The sequence below is a fragment of the Talpa occidentalis genome, unplaced genomic scaffold (assembly GCF_014898055.3).
Source record: "Talpa occidentalis isolate TD23 unplaced genomic scaffold, MPIMG_talOcc4v2.1 talOcc4.6, whole genome shotgun sequence".
Taxonomy (NCBI): domain Eukaryota; kingdom Metazoa; phylum Chordata; class Mammalia; order Eulipotyphla; family Talpidae; genus Talpa; species Talpa occidentalis.
Window position 1 is genome coordinate 6,175,127 of NW_023604972.1, and position 16,845 is coordinate 6,191,971.

At 48.8% G+C, this 16,845-nt stretch overlaps 1 protein-coding gene across 2 annotated transcripts; it reads left to right on the forward strand.

Moving 5' to 3' along the window:
• Nucleotides 1-426: 426 nt before the first annotated feature.
• On the forward strand, nt 427-16,436 carry BST1 (bone marrow stromal cell antigen 1). Of its 2 annotated transcripts, none has more exons than XM_037530001.2 (9): nt 427-811; nt 2,120-2,246; nt 4,539-4,674; nt 5,201-5,283; nt 8,733-8,809; nt 9,461-9,518; nt 11,932-12,018; nt 13,992-14,051; nt 15,963-16,436. In XM_037530001.2, the coding sequence occupies exons 1-9, from the start codon at nt 648-650 to the stop codon at nt 16,080-16,082; spliced, it is 912 nt and encodes a 303-aa protein (XP_037385898.1). In that variant the 5' UTR covers nt 427-647; the 3' UTR covers nt 16,083-16,436. The 2 variants fall into 2 exon arrangements, with proteins under 2 accessions (XP_037385898.1, XP_037385897.1); XM_037530000.2 differs by having other exon boundaries at nt 428-811; nt 9,461-9,553.
• The last annotated feature ends 409 nt before the right edge of the window (nt 16,437-16,845 follow it).

The following is a 16,845-nucleotide window of genomic DNA, read 5'->3' on the forward strand; positions in this document are numbered from 1 at the left end:
CCAGCTGTGGAACTGGCTTAGGGTCCACAGACGCCAGCTTGTCTGTGAGGAGCAGCACAGAGACCTCGAGGTGAAAACCAGACAGGCTGACTCAGCCGTTGGGCTACCCCAGAGCCCAGCAGAGCTGACGACCTTGGCAGCCAGCAGGAGGGCAGCCTTCTGTCTGGGGATTTATTTTATTTTATATTATATAATTCTGACATCATTTTCCATCGTTGCACAATGTCTGCATTTTCATTATGGTTATATTCCCCACACAATTGCACCCCCCCCTTATTTTGACTCTAGTCCACTTTTGCCCAACACTCCAGGCCGACAAAGTGGCAGCCAATCCTAAAGCCCCGCCAGGGATGAAGGGCGCCCAGGCCATCTCCCTGCTGATGTTTGTAAAACTGCCCAGGCCCTGCCCCTGCTGGACGCACTTTCTCCATTTCCTGCCCCTGCTGGACCGACTGCACTTTCGATTTCCTGGTGGGGCGGAGTGAGGAGCTAATGACCCTCTGCTGGAGTAAACACCCTGGAGAGCGCATCGCATCCAGATCATTTCCAAACGACAGAGGCTGCGAGGGAGCCACGGGGTGCAGGGGCGAGTGCAGCCAGGAATAGGGGAGCCGCCCTTTTGCCCGGAGAATAAGCAAAGTCCCTCGATGGCTTCCCCGGGGAGCGCGTTCTCTTTGGGGCTGCTGCTGCTGCTGCTGCTGGCGGGGGGCGCCCGGGGGTGGCGCGGGGAGGGCAGCCACCCGCACCTGCACAGCCTCTTCCTGGGCCGCTGCCTGCAGTACCTGGACCTGCTGAGCCCCGAGGAGCGGCGGTGAGCGCGGTGGGCGGGCGGGCTGGGGGGTGGGCTTAGGGGGTTCGCTCAGCTCAGCGCAGGCCAGGCTGGGGAGAGAGGAGAAAAGACAGAAGGGTGGGAGGGAGAAGGGGGTGCTGGAAGGTGAAATGGGTCTAGAGGTCCGGTGAGGGGAAGGGGTGGCTGGGGATGTTGACCTGATAGGGGTTTGTCCCGGAGGGCAGGTGGGGGTCTGAAGGTCAGCCTTGCTCAGTGTGGCGCGTGGAGACCAGAGGCAAGGTGGGGACAGTGTGGGGTGGGGGGTCTCCATGTGAGGACTCACATGTGGGGGCTAGAGGTGAGGGGGTGTGTGAGTGAGAGAGAGCAGGTGGGTTGGGGTTAGTGTAAAGGTGAGAGGTGTGTTGTGAGAAGGGGGTCTGGAGGTGAGAGTGGTCTGTGTGTGGGTGTATGTGAGGGGTAGGGAGGGGGTCAGTCTACAGGTGTGGGTGTGGGTGTATAAGAATGGGGGCCATCAGAGGACAAGGCAGAAGGGCTTTGGGTGACAGCACAGGCACGTCAGCACAGGACTATGGGCTCGAGTCCAGGTTCCCTGAGTCCCGGTGCTTCTGGAATTCCTATTTTAGACCTTTTAGTAACAGGAGTTTTAAAACTTGGGTCTTCCTTGCCAGCACTGCTCTCCTTACTCATTTTTAGGCCTCTTTGGACCCACTTTTTCTGTCTCCCATAACTGGGACATATTTTAAGCAAATACAAGAGAGCAGGGGACACCACAAGGAGCACCCACGTTTCCCACCCCTGTGTGCAGAAACAAAAGTCCCCTGGGGGGACATGGGTTGGGAAAGTGGGGAGCCCAGGAGCTGGGCTGGAGCTGGAGGGCGCACTTAATACACGAACAACCTGTCTCCACACCCGACACCCACTGCCGATGCACAAGTCCTGTCCTCGGCCTGGCCCCACCCGCCCTCAAGCTCCCTGAAGGGGCAGCTGAGGTCAGGGCCGTGTGCTCTGCTGAAGTTGTCACCCAGCACCTTTGCCTTTTCTGCTCCGGGGCCGGGGTGAGACTGTATCCTGAGCCCCAAGATGTGGGGAGAACCTTCTTCTGAGATGCTGCCACGGTCAGATTTAGAAACCCATCCCCTGGGACTTTGATTTCCTCTTTTGAGTTGGGGTTAACGCAGAGCGTGCAGTCATTTCTGGACGCCTAGCTCTGCAGAGGTGAGAGCTGGCAGAATCGTCGTAAGCGGTGAAGCTCTCGGAGCACTTGGGGAGCAGTGCACAGGCGGGCTGCGGGCGGTCGCTTTCTGGTTTGTAATGTGTACTTTGGTGCAGGGACAAGAACTGCACGGCCATCTGGGAAGCCTTTCAAGTGGTTTTCTATAAGGATCCCTGTAATGTGACTTCCTCTGACTACGATCTTTTTATTAAGCTCTCCAGGCACTCCATTCCTAGAGACAAGGTAATTACACACACGCACGCACACACACACACACGCACACAGCTCTGGTCTATGGAGGCAGAAGGTGCATGGCCAGGAGGGACAGGAACTGTCCCCAATGAATGACAGTGTCAATCAAACACCCAACAAGAAACTCTCAATGACGCTTGATCCGCGCGGCAAGGGCAGGTTTGTCTTCCGGGTGATTCTGGGCATCCTGCCCATCAACCAGGGTAAAGGGAAATTTCTTAAGCCAACAAATCAGTCCAGGAGTCCCAAGGACATTAGGATGTTAACACGCTGTTCACACTGTTCTGCACCAGCTCAGTTCCGAATAACTCTGACCCAGCTGGTCCCCAAAGCCAGACCCTTGAGTTACTCAGAAGCTCACCTCACTATCCCCACCCCCCAGGAGTCAGTCCCACTTTCAGAGACATTAAGATTACATCCATTCAGTGCCGATTTCTTTAAGAAAACCAGAGGTTTGTGTTCTCTTTGCACTCTATATTCTAATAAAAAATAAGTAAGACAACTTATGTACAATACTTGCTTAGAACAGTACCCTGAGCTTCAAGAAAGATACCATTTGTTTGATACGTGATATTTCATACATAATAACTTAATACATAATAATTCTCTTTTTCCTCCATTTTCTTGAGATGCATTTGACTGTATTGCAGAAATAAGGCATACAACACGATGATTTGGCTTACTTATAACATGAAATGATTACCACAATAGTTTAACACAATAGTTTTAGTTAACATGTCATTGTCTTATTTATTTATTTATTTATTTATTTATTTATTTATTTATTTATTTATTTATTTAAAGGTTTATTTATTTATACAAGAACCGGGGTACAGGCCGATGTTGCGGGAGGGTGAGAGGATTCACCAGAGACAGAGTGGGGAGCAGAACAGGCAGACCTACGAAGTACACTGCTGAGGGTTGCAGCGAGCAAGACAGGAGAGGTCTGCTGAGCCAGGTGGGATTCTCGCCGGTCGGCCGGGATCGAACCCGCGCTGCAGAGGCTGCAGACAGCTTCACAGTGTGGCTTTCAACCGCCTGTACCACCAGGGAGGCCCCATCATCTCATTTTAGATACAAATAAAAAAGAACTCTTAGGATCTACTCTAACTTTCCTACATACTATACACCCTCAGCGCTAATCTCTGCTCATCCTGTTGTACGTTACATCCTTAGTACTTAGTTTGTTGGAACTAGAACTTGGTACCTTTTGACCACCTTTATCCAATCCCCTGGCATTCCCCCGCCCTTTCCTGGCAACCACAGTCTGATCTTTTTTTCTACAAGTTTGGTTTTTTACTTGTGTTTTTTGTTTGTTTTAGATTCCATATAGAAGTGAAGACCCACACTACCCGCCTTTCTCACATAATTTCTGAACGTGATATTTTTTCCTTATCAGACTGCATCCTTTGATTTTTACTAATAAAAAAAATCTTAGTGTTGATTTTTTTTTCATTTGTAAAGGCAGGCAAATGGCGCGTGGAGGCGCTAAGTTAAAATGGACCGAAAAGAGATTTTTAAGTATGCGCTTGGTGCATATGGAAGCCAGCTGCCTGTCAATAAAAAGGAGAACCACACCTTTTGCTGCTAATTGATAAAGTCATTAAGTACTTACTAAGCTACTTCCTTGGACTACACATGGTCCTAAGGGTCAAGGGTGCAGCAGGGAGCAAAATACTGCCAGCTCTTGGGATGTGTGCAGTCTAGACATAAGCCGAAGGGACTCCTGGAATCTGAGGAGTGAATAGAGTGACATATTGTCATCTGCGCTATTAATATGTGAAAACAAAAGTAATGCACTTTTGAGACATTTAACACATTGTGAGTGCTTATTGTGGTTGCCTGTCATCCTGACAATAGCTCAGAAATAGGAGAAAGGCCTCACTCTCCCCATTTTCCAGACATGGAAGCTGAGGCACAGAAGGATTACGTACTTGGTCAGGATCACGCATTTATGACATGAGTGACTGAGTCATGGATCAAACCCAGGCCCCTTGATTTTTGATTAGGAATTCTATGTCTATGTACCTGTAAAATGAAATATTTATGTACAATAAAGTACTATATGTACATTGCACTGCTGGGAAAGTCTTTCATTACATTGGCATGGTGTTCTTGGAATGAGGGAAAAGGAAGGAACACTGAATGGGTAAACAAAATCCAGCTGTTATAAGGAAATCAGAGTTGAACTAGAAATGGGTGGCCTGACCTGTCTTGATAGTGTAGTTGAAAAAAAGTCTGTGTTTATTTAATATTTTCATCTTTAGTTTGTTGTTCCCATAGGCACTGTTCTGGGAAAATAACCACCTCCTGGTCACTAGTTTTGCCGACAACACGCGTCGCTATATGCCTCTGTGTGACGTTCTGTACGGCAGGGTTGGAGACTTCGTGAGCTGGTGTGGATATAAAAATGGATCAGGTAAGACCAGCACAAACCGCCAGGCCTGCTGGAGCCCCGCTGCTCCCTGGGGCCTCAGGGCACCAGGTTCCTCTGTACCAGCCCTGCAGCTCTTTGCTTTCTGCACATTTGTGTTGCAAAGTGACAAAGGGATCATGCAGGAGAAACACATTTTGTGGAGCCAGTAATATTTTCTTTTTTTAAAAAAAGATTTATTTATGCATAAAAGAACTGGGTTACAGGCCAGAGGTGCGGGGGGTTGGGGGGAGGTGAGAGGATTCACTAGAGCCAGAGTGGGGAACAGAACAGGCAGATGTACTGAAATACACTGCTGAAGGGAGCAGCGGGCGAGACAGGAGAGGTCTACTGCACCATGTGGGTCAGCTCCTTGGCCAGGGATTGAACTTGCGCTGCAGTGACTGCAAATAGCTTTACAGTGCTGCATCTTAACCCCTGTTCCACCAGGGAGGCCCCTGAGTAATATTTTCAATTAGTCTTTCCTGATATAGTCTTTGAGATCAAATGAGTGTGCATGTTTTCCCCTTAGGACTGGACTATGAATCCTGCCCTACAATGGAAGACTGTGAGAACAACCCTGTGGATTCCTACTGGAGAAGGGCCTCCATGCAGGTAATCCTGGCGCCTGGTCGGCCCACCTGGGACCCATGATCACAGGCCGGGGGGGGTTCCGAGGCCAGGCCAACAGGTCATATCGTAGCTTCTCTGGCCTCACTTTCCACTCAGGTAACATTCTGATTCATTTTCTCTGTTCCATGCAGATTTAAGAAACTAAACTATTTAAGGCAGTGCCTGGCCCAGAGAAAACATTTGGTCCAATTAGCTTTCACTGAGGTTATGGAATAGTCCTTATTTTTACTAATTAGGTCCTTGTTGCTTTTATGATTTTTAAGTCAATGTGATTTTTAAAAATGCATCTTTTACTTAATGAGATGCTCTGTAAGAAATTTACAACACCCACTTGTGAGGTTCAGTTCCATTTGGGAGAGGATGGTTCACAGGCAGGACTGGTCTCGGCTCCAAGGACAGGCTTTGATTTGGGGCAGGAGTTGTGAGTCCACAGCTTTCTGGTCAACCTGTGCCTTCACCTCCTGTTTCTCCTTCTCTGTGAAGATGATCTCACCTCCCTGGCGTTGGGCTTAAGCGTCTTCCTCTTGAAGTCAGATCAGAGAGATGCTTGGGGATTTCACACCACTGACATTAGTTTCGATGGAGGCAGTGATGGCAAGTTTCTGGCGTGTTCTGTGCAGAGGAATGCCATGGCAGGACAGAGGTCCCATCACAAGTAGCCGCTGCTCAGCTGCTACAGGGAAATCCCCTCCAGCCCTTGTGGCCTCAGCGAGGAGGGTCAGAGTGGTCTAGGGGTGAGGCTCATAGTTTTCTCACCTGTGGTGGCTCACCAGCTCTTGAGGTGCGTCTCCAGGGGGGTAATGTCTCGGCCTCTTGTGAGGTTAACTCCCTTGGGGACCACCATTGTTGTCACCGCCAACTGGTTTTGTGACGTAGCAAGACAAGAACCGGCTCTTTTTTCCTTTTCAATCCTGGGCTGAGCTGCTGAACACTTCCTCTTGCTTGTGGCCTTTCTGGGATACACAGTGGTTGGAGCCCTGGCTGTCTCCCTGACTAGGACAGGGCTTCCACGGCAGTGGGGCGTCCCCTTCTTAGGCGTTTTGGCCTTAGGGTCCCTTTTTAGCCTTGTCTCCAGCATCATCCATCTTGGCTCTGGGTTTCTCCTCTCGAGTAGCTGGCTTCTCTGCCTTTTTACTCGCCATCTCGAAAATGGGAAAGAGAACGAAGGTGAGTCTGATTGCTGTGTAGCACAGGGGTGCCCTGAGGCTGGAGGAGGGGTCAGGCGTGTCCCTGAGGGGGATGTTAACCAGAGAGGAGGTGACAGGGGACTGGATGAGCTGGAGAGCTAGAGGCACTCCCCTGTGGAAGGTCTGTTCCCAGAGCAGCTGATCATTATCAGTGGCTATAGAATGCCAGTGAGTAAGTTAACACTCTCTACCACCAGCATTAGAGCAAAGATAGAAATAAAGAGGGCTAGGTCTTAGATGAGTGTCAAGCGAGACTGACCTTTGGATGCTGGTCATGGGTGGGGGGACAGGGGGTGCAGTTTTAAGGGGAGGGTTCCAGTCCAGGCTGGGAGCTGGGCTGCTGCTCTGGGGTGCTGGTGGGCACAGCTTGGCCCCAAGCTCCTGGCAGGGTCCTGGCAGGACTCTGCCCTTAAGGACAACAGCCTCCTCTCCCCCAGCAAAGCACAGGCTGGCACTGACCCCAGAGCAGGCCCCGGGACATGTCCAGCTTGACTGGGAGCCGCTAGCTCCCCCGGGCCCTCGTTTTCCCATTAGCAAAGTGGGGATGGGCCTGTCTGCATGTCTGTAAAGGCACACGATGGAAACATGTCGCCCCGCAGATTCCTGCCGCCAATACTTGGGCGTGCCCTGACCCAAAAGCTCACCCCCACCTGGAGGGTGGCCACCCTATCGCCTGCACGTCTTGGTCATTGTCCCAGGACAGTTAAGGAGACCACACTCTGCCCCCTCCCCTGCCCCCTGCAGCCAGGATCACCACACAAGCAGCCATCAGATGCAATCAGGCCCTGCTCCAGCCTGGACGGCACCCGCCTCCCGCGTGGCCCTGGCATCCTGGCCTCAGGGCCTCTGCACTGGCACCAGCCGTATCTACCTCCCGGCCGGCGTCCCTGCTCCTGAGCTCCTGGGCCTTCCCCGCCTTCAGGTTTCAGCGTCAGCTCCTGTACCTGTCCTGCTGGCTAGTTTTGAACGTGCGGGCTCCCGCTGGTCCATTAAGCTATGGTCTGACCACCCCGGGAGGCCGGGGCCTCAGGGTTCATCCGGGTGGATGCTGGTGCCAGGCCCGCAGCAGGAGCTTGTGTTCTACAGGGATGAGCGAGCGCGGGCAGGCGGGAGCCCAGGTGTCCCCTCACCTTACGGTAGCTGGCGTGGGCATCCTTGAAGCGCTGGCTCAGGCTGTTGATGCGGTCCAGCACCAGGCGCCACACCAGGTAGTTCTGCAAGGTCCTGCGGGCGGTGGGGCAGAGCACAGAACAGGCGGGCCAGGGAGGGAGCACAGCGCACGGGCCAGGCCATCGGGCCCGCCCCACGGAGGGGTTCAAGGGGCAGAGGAAGTGTCAGAGGCAGCCCTGGAGGGGCCGTCTGGCCTGCCATGTGCACTGATATGCTTGGGGCGGGCTGACACCTCAGATGACACCTCATCAACTCCTTAGATGAGTTGACTTAGAATTGTCAACTCTATTGATAAATGGATTCTGGATCTTCCCACCTGCCAAAAATGAAGCCCCCTTGAAAGAGCCACGTGGCTTTATCCCATTTTCTGCTCTGGATCCCAGGTGTCCGTGGGGCCCAGTGTAAGTCATGGGGAGAGGGACTTTGGTCAGTTTCCTTACCAAGGAGGGAAGGATCTGCTCCAGCCAAAAGGCACCCCACATTCTATTTATGCCCGTGCATTCCTGCCAGTTGACGCCACTACCCACAGGTCCCACTTGGAGTGGACTAAATGCCCCAGTCAGTGGGTATTTGGTGCCAGAGCCCCTAATTAAAAATGGGGAGATTATGTATGGATCAACACCAGAACATGGGATCATCACAGCAGGTTGCGGAACTACTTCCTCAGCTGAGGTCCCAGAGTGGGGACATTTGAGGTGAAACACCAGTGAATCTGGGGTGAACAAGTAGGGTGAGCATGAAACTAGTCTCTGCTGTTGAAAGTCACTGGATTGTGAGCTCACTTGTCATGGCAAAAATATCTTCACTTTTTCCCACTGACACAAAGCCAAAATCTGATGTAACATTATATCCTTAGCATAGATCCCAGACTTGGAGTGACTGAGCTTGGGTTTTTTACATTTCAAAGCAATTTGCATTCTAAGAATTACCAGCTTGCCCCCAGTAGCCTAGCGAAATACCAAATTTATCACAGTCTTGTCAGTATCTAGAAGGCTCAATTTTTTTTTGTAACTGTGCATTTTATAGCTGAAAATGGCCTGTCCTAATTTATTCATAATTTGCTTCTTCCTGCAGTATGCGGCGGACAGTTCTGGTGTGATCTATGTTATGCTGAATGGCTCAGACCCAGCAGGAGCCTATCCCCTCAAAGGGTAAGAACACAAACCCTAGTGAACATAGCAAAGAATGCCTAAAGTGTTATTTTCTTGTTTTGAAGATTTATTTTTATTTATTTCTGCATACAAGAACTGGTGTAGGCCAGAGGTGCAGGGGTGGGGCTGGGGGAGGGGGTGCGAGGATTCACCAGAGACAGAGTGGGGAGCAGAACAGGCAGATCTACTGAAATACACTGCAGAGGGGAGCAGCGGGGGAGACAGGAGAGGTCTGCTGCACCATGTGGGTCAGCTCCCTGGCTGGGAATTGAACTCATACTGCAGTGGCTGGCGATAGCTTTATAGGCTGAGATTTAACCCTGCACTACCAGGGAGGCCCATGTTATTTACTTGTTTTGAACAGAGGCTTAATGAGAATCATCCTAATCCCCAATCTAGTGCTGGATTTTGTAAATTCAGGCAAAGCGAAACAATTATATGGCCTGGAAATCAGAGCCAAATCTACACATTTATACCATTTATACTGTTAACAGCTGATGAATGCGTGAAAAAAAAGTAACCTAAGAAGTGCTAAAAAAAATACCCTTAGTGCTTTCAAACAGGAAGTAATGTGTGCATCGGCTAACAGTGAGCTGGAAAAAAAAATCACACTGCTTAAGGACTTTAAGAACTGACTTTTCTGTGTCTCAGTTTTTTTGCAGACTATGAAATTCCCTACTTTCAGAAGGACAAGATCACTCGATTTGAGGTCTGGGTTATGCATGAAATTGGGGGACCCGTACTGTAAGTTATGTTACAATTGATGATAAATTGTGCAAATATGCTTTCTTGGCTATGATACAATCAAGTTGTTTTAGGAAAATAACAGTCTAGAGAGACCTTGGGTGGAGACTCTGGTCCTTTTTAATGCTACTTGTAGGAGAGACTGAACAGCCCTTTCTGTTTGTGCCCATCTGGTTTTCTCTTTTCTTTGGGTTGAGAAAAGCAAAGGCTTGCCCGGTCTGGAGCACAGAGAGAAAACCTTTATCCAGACATTCCTTTCAACGAAGGACAATTGTTTTCATTTCTGAGCAAGCTGGGCAGCACTGGAGAGGTGAATTCCTTATGCATTTGTATGGGTCAAAGTCAGTTTCTCCTTGGCCACTTGAAGCCCCAAAACTCTCACCAGGAGTTCTCAGAATTGATTTGAGGGTTTGTGGGTAAAGATTTTATTCTCAGAGAACAACCAGATCCATAGTTGGGTCTCCGATAACTGGCGAAGAAAAGTTTTAAGACCCTCATTTTTTGCAAACCTCTTGAGTGTATACAAATGCAAGCTTGAACTCCTCCTCATCAATGACGGAAACCGAAGATAAAAACCTAAACCCATTTGGTTCAGAGGCAAATGGGCCATAATGGCGCGTCAGAGGCAAACTGGAGCCTTGTTCTCTGGTAACTAGTGGAGGAAAGTGTTTCAAACCCCAGTGACTGGATGTGCTCTGGAAAGTATGTTTTAGAAGAATTTTAATAAATCCCCATCTCAGGCTCCCAGGCCCCTCTGACTCATCACAGAACCAGTGATACGTTTTCCTGATACTTGGGCAATAGGTGAAATTTGCAAATGACTTATTGCATAATTCAACTGGGATCCACATGTGTCTTCTTGGAAAACATATTTCTTGTTGCATGAAAAACAATGTGTATTGTTTTCTTATTTCTGTGAGAAGTTGCTCTTTGTCCAGAAACTGTGCTTGTGTGCTGTTTTCACATGTCTATCAGAGAAAGCTTGTCCTTTGAACCCACCTGAAATGAGATAAGGATAGTGCCAGTCAGTTTCGTCATGTCCATCATTTGTGCCACAAGAGAGGTGATAAAGGGTTCAGGATACTAGTGGAATATTTGAGCCACAGGGTGAATTGTGGTACCCTGAAAGCGGTACCCTGACTTGCTTAGGTTTTAGGGGAGAAAACTCATAGATACCGAGTTAAACCAACGTGACCAATACCCTATCGTGTCCAGCTCTGCTTTGGCTGCCCTTATTTAACACATAGTAAAATAAGCCATTGACTGACTCTGTGTCCAATGAAACCTCACGTCATTGCTTACGGAAATGACCTAAGTAGGGACCTTTGCCCAGAGAAGGATATCTTTCCAGATACGGGTAAGTTTCTAAAACATGATGTCACAGGACACCTTGGCCATTCCATGTAAACTGAGGAAGGGCCCCGCCTGCCAGAGCCACATCATCTCTATTAGCCAAGGTGCGGGTAGCACTGCACCCACAGATTTCCCCCATCTGTTTGCCTTTATAAATTCTCCCTGTGACCATCAAGCAGGAGGGCAGGCTGCCCTGCTGATGAGAGAGTGGAGAGGTGGCATCTCGTGCTGTGTGGGGGTTGGAGTTTACGCTAAGGAAGCAGGAAAATAATGATGTGAATGAAAATAAAGTTTCAACAAGATTTGTGTAGTGTCATGACATGAAGATACAGGCGTCAGCCATGGTCTTCAACACGAGGGGATTGGTTTTATGAATTATGTTCCCAGGGTAGGAGGGCGACAATGTGGGATTTAAAATGATGACAGAGATCGATGTGTACCTACGTGGATGGGGAAAGGAAAATGCAACATGCACTGAGCAGCAGAATCCCGCTGCTCTAGGTGAAAGGACTGAGAGTAATAAGTACACTTTGAAAGTGTGGGGTGATAGACACCCCAATTTAGCTGCACTTAACTCTGGTGATGCAGATCTGGGGTCATGTTCCTTTGCGGGTGATCCCTCTTGTGTGTTGCATTTTCTTGTGTTTCTTGGACTCACACTGTCATTCGGAGGGTGACGTAGCACACGCGATGAGCAGGCTGGCAGCTGGCTCTGTGCTTGGTCACTGCACAGAACGGATGCGTGTGGATGGGGGCGTCTTTGCCCTGCATGCACTGCTGGGGGGCTGCTCATACCACGGAGGCTCCGAGGTCCGTGGGGTGCAGCGGGTTTACAGCGACCCCCGCTTTCGGGGCGAAAGACTTTCCTATAACCCACAGAGAGCAGAATATTCCGGGAGCATGTGGTCAAAGAATTTTAATTAAACCTAGAAAACATGTTATGATGTGTACCCCAATTTCAGCCGGGGCTGGTGGCGCGGTGCCCTTTTCTGTTTGCTGTTCTATCTGCATGTTTTCTGTTTTAGGGAGTCCTGCGGAGAAGGGACCGTGAAAGTCCTGGAAGACAGACTGAAGGGAATGGGCTTTCAGTACAGCTGCATCAACGACTACGCGTAGGTGGGGTGTGTCTGTCCATGCGGGAGTCCGCGCTGCACTGCGGTGCTGGGGGCGCGGGCTCTGGAGAGCAATTTGCAGGACCAACTCTAGAGGCCATGGGACGGTACCTTCCGGGCTTGGGCTCTGAAAGCGCCTCCTGGCCAGGGTTCTGCCCAGAGTCCTTTCTAGTTCTTCTAGAGGACCCAGCCGCCCTTCCCCTTAGTGTCTGACTGACTCTCTCCTTGGAGAGCAAGTCACGCGAGTAGCCTGCTAGCCGGGCCTGGTAGCCAGCAGCTTTGGACTCTGCTGTCCAGGGGCTGCTTGTCCAGGATAGATACTAAGCTGGACTTTGAGACCCTTTATCCAGAGCGGTCTTGACTGTAGAGCAATAAAATAATAATCACAGCCATTTACTGAGCACATTCTGGGCCAGGCACTTTACACATCTGCAATCAGATATCACTGGAGGGCTTCCTCAATTCTTGGAAATTTAGATAAACTCGTTCACACCCCAGGAGAGCTGGCAGCCCTCCCCTGCCCAGCGAAGCCTCACCTTGCTGCTCCCGGCTCCCCTCTGCCTCTGCTCCTGTGTGTCCTCTGTGGTTCCTCAGGGGGTGGGACGGTGACTTGGTGGCTTTCTTGAAAGTCTGTGGGTGTGGCAGGGTGCAAGAGACACCCCAGACTGTCTGGCACCCATGACCATCCACAAGCTTTGCCGCCCTCTGCCTTCTCAAAAGCTGCAAGGGCTAGATAATCCTCGCCCCTGGACAAAGCCTCCTGGAAGCGTGGGTCTCCTGCCACACATGCCTCTGTTGGGGTGCAAAGGGAGTCATCCCAACCCCTCTAGATTCTTCTATGCATGAGACAGATTGCTAAGAGAAAAAGTCATTAAGTAGTTTTAATGCTAAGATATATACCTCCTGTCTACCTGGGAGGCATCCTGCATGGCTGAGAGACCCACCTCATGGCTTCAGATGCATCTGAAATAGCTCAGCTAGGATGGACCTTGGGGGAAGAGAAAGGAAAATCAGGAGGTTTATGGGGAAGGTACAGTTGACAAAGGTATGCAAATTAAGTTATGCTTCTCCACTGAAAAGCGAGAAGGGTATGTATTTATCCCCTCCTATATATATAAGGGAGAGTAAATTTGTATTTGTAAATACAAATATCAAAAGCCACTTCCACCCAGCCTTCGGATGCCCTCCCATGAAATTAATCATTTGCCAAAGAGACATTTTGGGGTGGCAGGTCTTTTCTCTGCTACAGGGTGTAACAAACAATAACAAATATATCTATGGAGTGTACACGTTACTGAAAAGGAGGGATGAGTCACAGAGATTCCACAGAGCAAATGATGTAGGTCAGTCTCTCTAGTCACTCTGCCCTGAATGTCTGGGCGTCTGCCTCTTCCTGATGCCCTTTGAGCCGCATCTCCTGGCTCCTCTTTTCCCTCTGCTTCCCTGCCTCGCCTCCCCGTAATGCCGTGTCTTCTCCCTCTACTGTGTGCATTTTACCTTCCTTTGCTGAAATCTGGGAACCAGCACCATCCCATGTGCTTCAGATCCAACCTCCTCCCAAAGTACTTATCAAGAGGTTTTCAGAGCAAAATCATGCGTCTGTACAGAGGTGTTGTGACTCCTGGGCTCTGGAGAGAGCCAGCAAGGCACAAATTCACCTCTGCAGCTCGCTCCTCTGAGAACAAGGGCAAGTTACTGCGGTCAACTTTCTTTCCAGCTGTCCATTGGAGATGATAATCATCCCTTGCTCTGGTTGTTGGAGGAGTAAATGACTTCATCTACATACAATCCATAGTGAATTTTTTGGGTACATAGTAAGTGCTCAAAAAATGCTGGCTAATATTTTATAAAGGATATAATTGGTGTGCCCGTCGAGGTCAGACTTTGGATCTCCAGTACCTTGGGGGCACGCTATAAATGATGACTGGAAGTCATTGGAATAGTCCTTTCAATATTTTCCTTGCTTTCTCTAGACCAGTGAAGCTGTTGAAGTGCGTGGACCACAGCTCTCATGGGGATTGTGCCTTGAATTCGTAAGTAATTGTTTTAACCTGATCCTTGTTCCCCAAGAGAGTCAGTCTTGACTATTTACAGACCAATGATGAGTTGCAATATGATTTTACTCCCTCCCAGTAACATGCCACAGTGCATTTGCACATCTGCAATCCCATCTCTCAGTCTCTCTGAGCTACGAGGTTACTGTGGATTTGACGGACCTCTGTCCAGCCATCCAGCTGAGCTGTGCCTGTGCTGTGGAGCAGAGTCTGCCCTCTGCAGCCCTCTACGTCAGTTGCACTTGCTTCAGCAGAAATTCCAAGAGTGGCATGGCAAGAGGACCTTTTAAAATTTACTATCTAACCCTAATAGATTTTAAAATTATATTAATTTTTCAGGAAAAGTAACACGTGCATGGGGTGAAATTTAGTTACAAAAGGGTAGAGAAAGTGATCATCTTCCTTCCTTTACCCGTCAACCCCCAATTGTCTTACCCAGAGGCAACCACTACTTCTAATTTCTTGGGTGTCATTTCTGAACATTCTCTGTCTGTAACAGCACACACATACGTATCATTCATAAAAATGATAATATATCTAGAAAGCTTCCTCTTCTCACCCAAGGACATGAAAAGATAAACTCCAAATTGCTATCAGTGGCTACCTCTATAGGGAGGGGTGTAAGAACTGGAAAAAGATGAAGAGATACTTATCGTTGTTGCTTATGAATCATTTTATTTCATTTAAAGTAAAACTAAATTAATCATTTTATTTATTTATTTATTTTAAGATTTATTTATTTATGCATAGAAGAATTGGGACATAAGCCAGAGGTGTGGGGAGGGCCTGGAGGTGAAAGGATTCAGCAGAGACAGAGTGGGGAACAGAACAGGCAGACTGACCGAAATACACTGCTGAGGGGAGCAGCGGGGAGACAGGAGAGGTCTGCTGTGCCATGTGGGTAGCTCCCTGGCTGGGGATTGAAATCGTGCTGCAGTGGCTGCAAATAGCTTCATAGGTTGCGTCCTAACTCTTTGTGCCACCAGGGAGGCCCCCATGAATCACTTTATTAACTAATGAGCTATTTAAAAACAAAACCAGTTTTTTGTGTGGGTGGGTGGGGGAAATGACTCTAGTCTGGGACATTATGTGACCCAGATGTGCAATTATAGAACATGTCCAGCAGGTGGAGCCCAAGCACAAGTTTGTGGGCCCGCAGCTTTGGCATCAAGTCCTAGGCCATGGGAGAAAGTCCAAGCCAACTGCAGGTCAGTTCGTAATTCAAAAACAACAACAATGAAACACCGTATTTTCTAATTGGTCTAAAACAATTTAGTAACTTCTGAGGGGGACAAAAAGCAAACATTGTTTAAAAATGAACAACGATGTAAAATACATATATATAAACTGAAAAAAAGAAAAAAGAGATAACTTGGTGGTCAGACCCAATTCGCCATGACCAGAATCCATATTTTGACTGGGACTTCTCTTGATGTCAGGATATTGCTTTCCTTCCTCCTGAAACTCTGATGATGTCATGTCCATTGACGGGGAGCGGTGCTAGCTGACCCCTGGCACACGCACACAGGGTGAATGCATGCACGGGCAAGAATGGGTTGACTCCTGGTGCCAATATGGAAAGCCCAAGAGCAGTTTAGAGGAAAATACGAGGTGTAAATTCCACTTGTGCTTATATAAAAGGATGCCTGTGTGTGTGTGTGTGTATGTGTGTGTGCGTGTGTGTGTACGTGTGTATGTGTGTGATATTTCAACAATTGAAACTATCAGGGACCGTTCTCTATGGAAAGTGGGAATCCAGAGACTCAGACACTTTTACTGTTCATTTTCACTTTCTGTGTTTGCATATTTCTCCGGTGTGCATGTATATTTTTGCAAGTGAACACTTTACACCCATTCTGACCTTTTCTCTGGTCCTTTTTCCATTGGCAGGGCAGCAGCATTCTCACAGCGACAACTGCTGTCCCTCTCTGCAGGACAAAGCGGCGGCCTCCTCGTCTCTCTCTTGCTGACTTGGGCTTTGGCTGCTCAAATATAACTGCAGACCGATAGTGCTGTCTCCCCAGCCCCAGCCCTGGCGCCCAAGCCCTTTCTCTTGCTGTCTGTGCCGAGTGATGGCGTGATCCAAAGAGCTTCGTGATAAGGAAGCACTGTCCTGAAATGATTGCCAGTAACCTGTAGGCTCAGGATTTCAGAAACCAGAGACGGATCTCGTTCTTCTAAACAGGTTAAAACTACTGCCGTGGAATTAAAGCAGGTTTATTTTCTTGTTTTCTTAATGATACAAAGCATTGAGATCCAAATGGTTTGTGATATAATCAACTATTTTTCGAGAATTCTTACATACCCTTATTGTAAACAAATAACGGGGAAGGAAATAAATCAGGCCTCTGGGCTGTGGTCTTAGCAGTTTCCTACTTTTGACTTTTGACATTTTGTGTCTAATGAGGATGCACGACTGTTATACTCAGATAAGGAGAAAAATGCACCTGTTTCACGTAGTGTCACACATGTGACACAACACAAAGTATTTGACACAACACAAAATATTTCCAGAAGAGAAAAAGACAAAACTGAAAGCTTCACACAAACACTTCTCTCTTCTCCTTACCCTTTTTCTACCGAAAGCAAGTGCAGCTCATTCAGATACAAGAACTTGCTGAGTAGGACGTGCCAGCAGCAGCAGCAATGGCAGGACGCCAGACTTCCCCCAGGGCCATGCAGATCTCCTCCAGAGAAGCAGAAGTGCCCCTCGGCATGGAGTTCCCCAGGCCAGGGCCCTTTCTCCCTCACCCTAAGCCCCATGTCTAGGAAG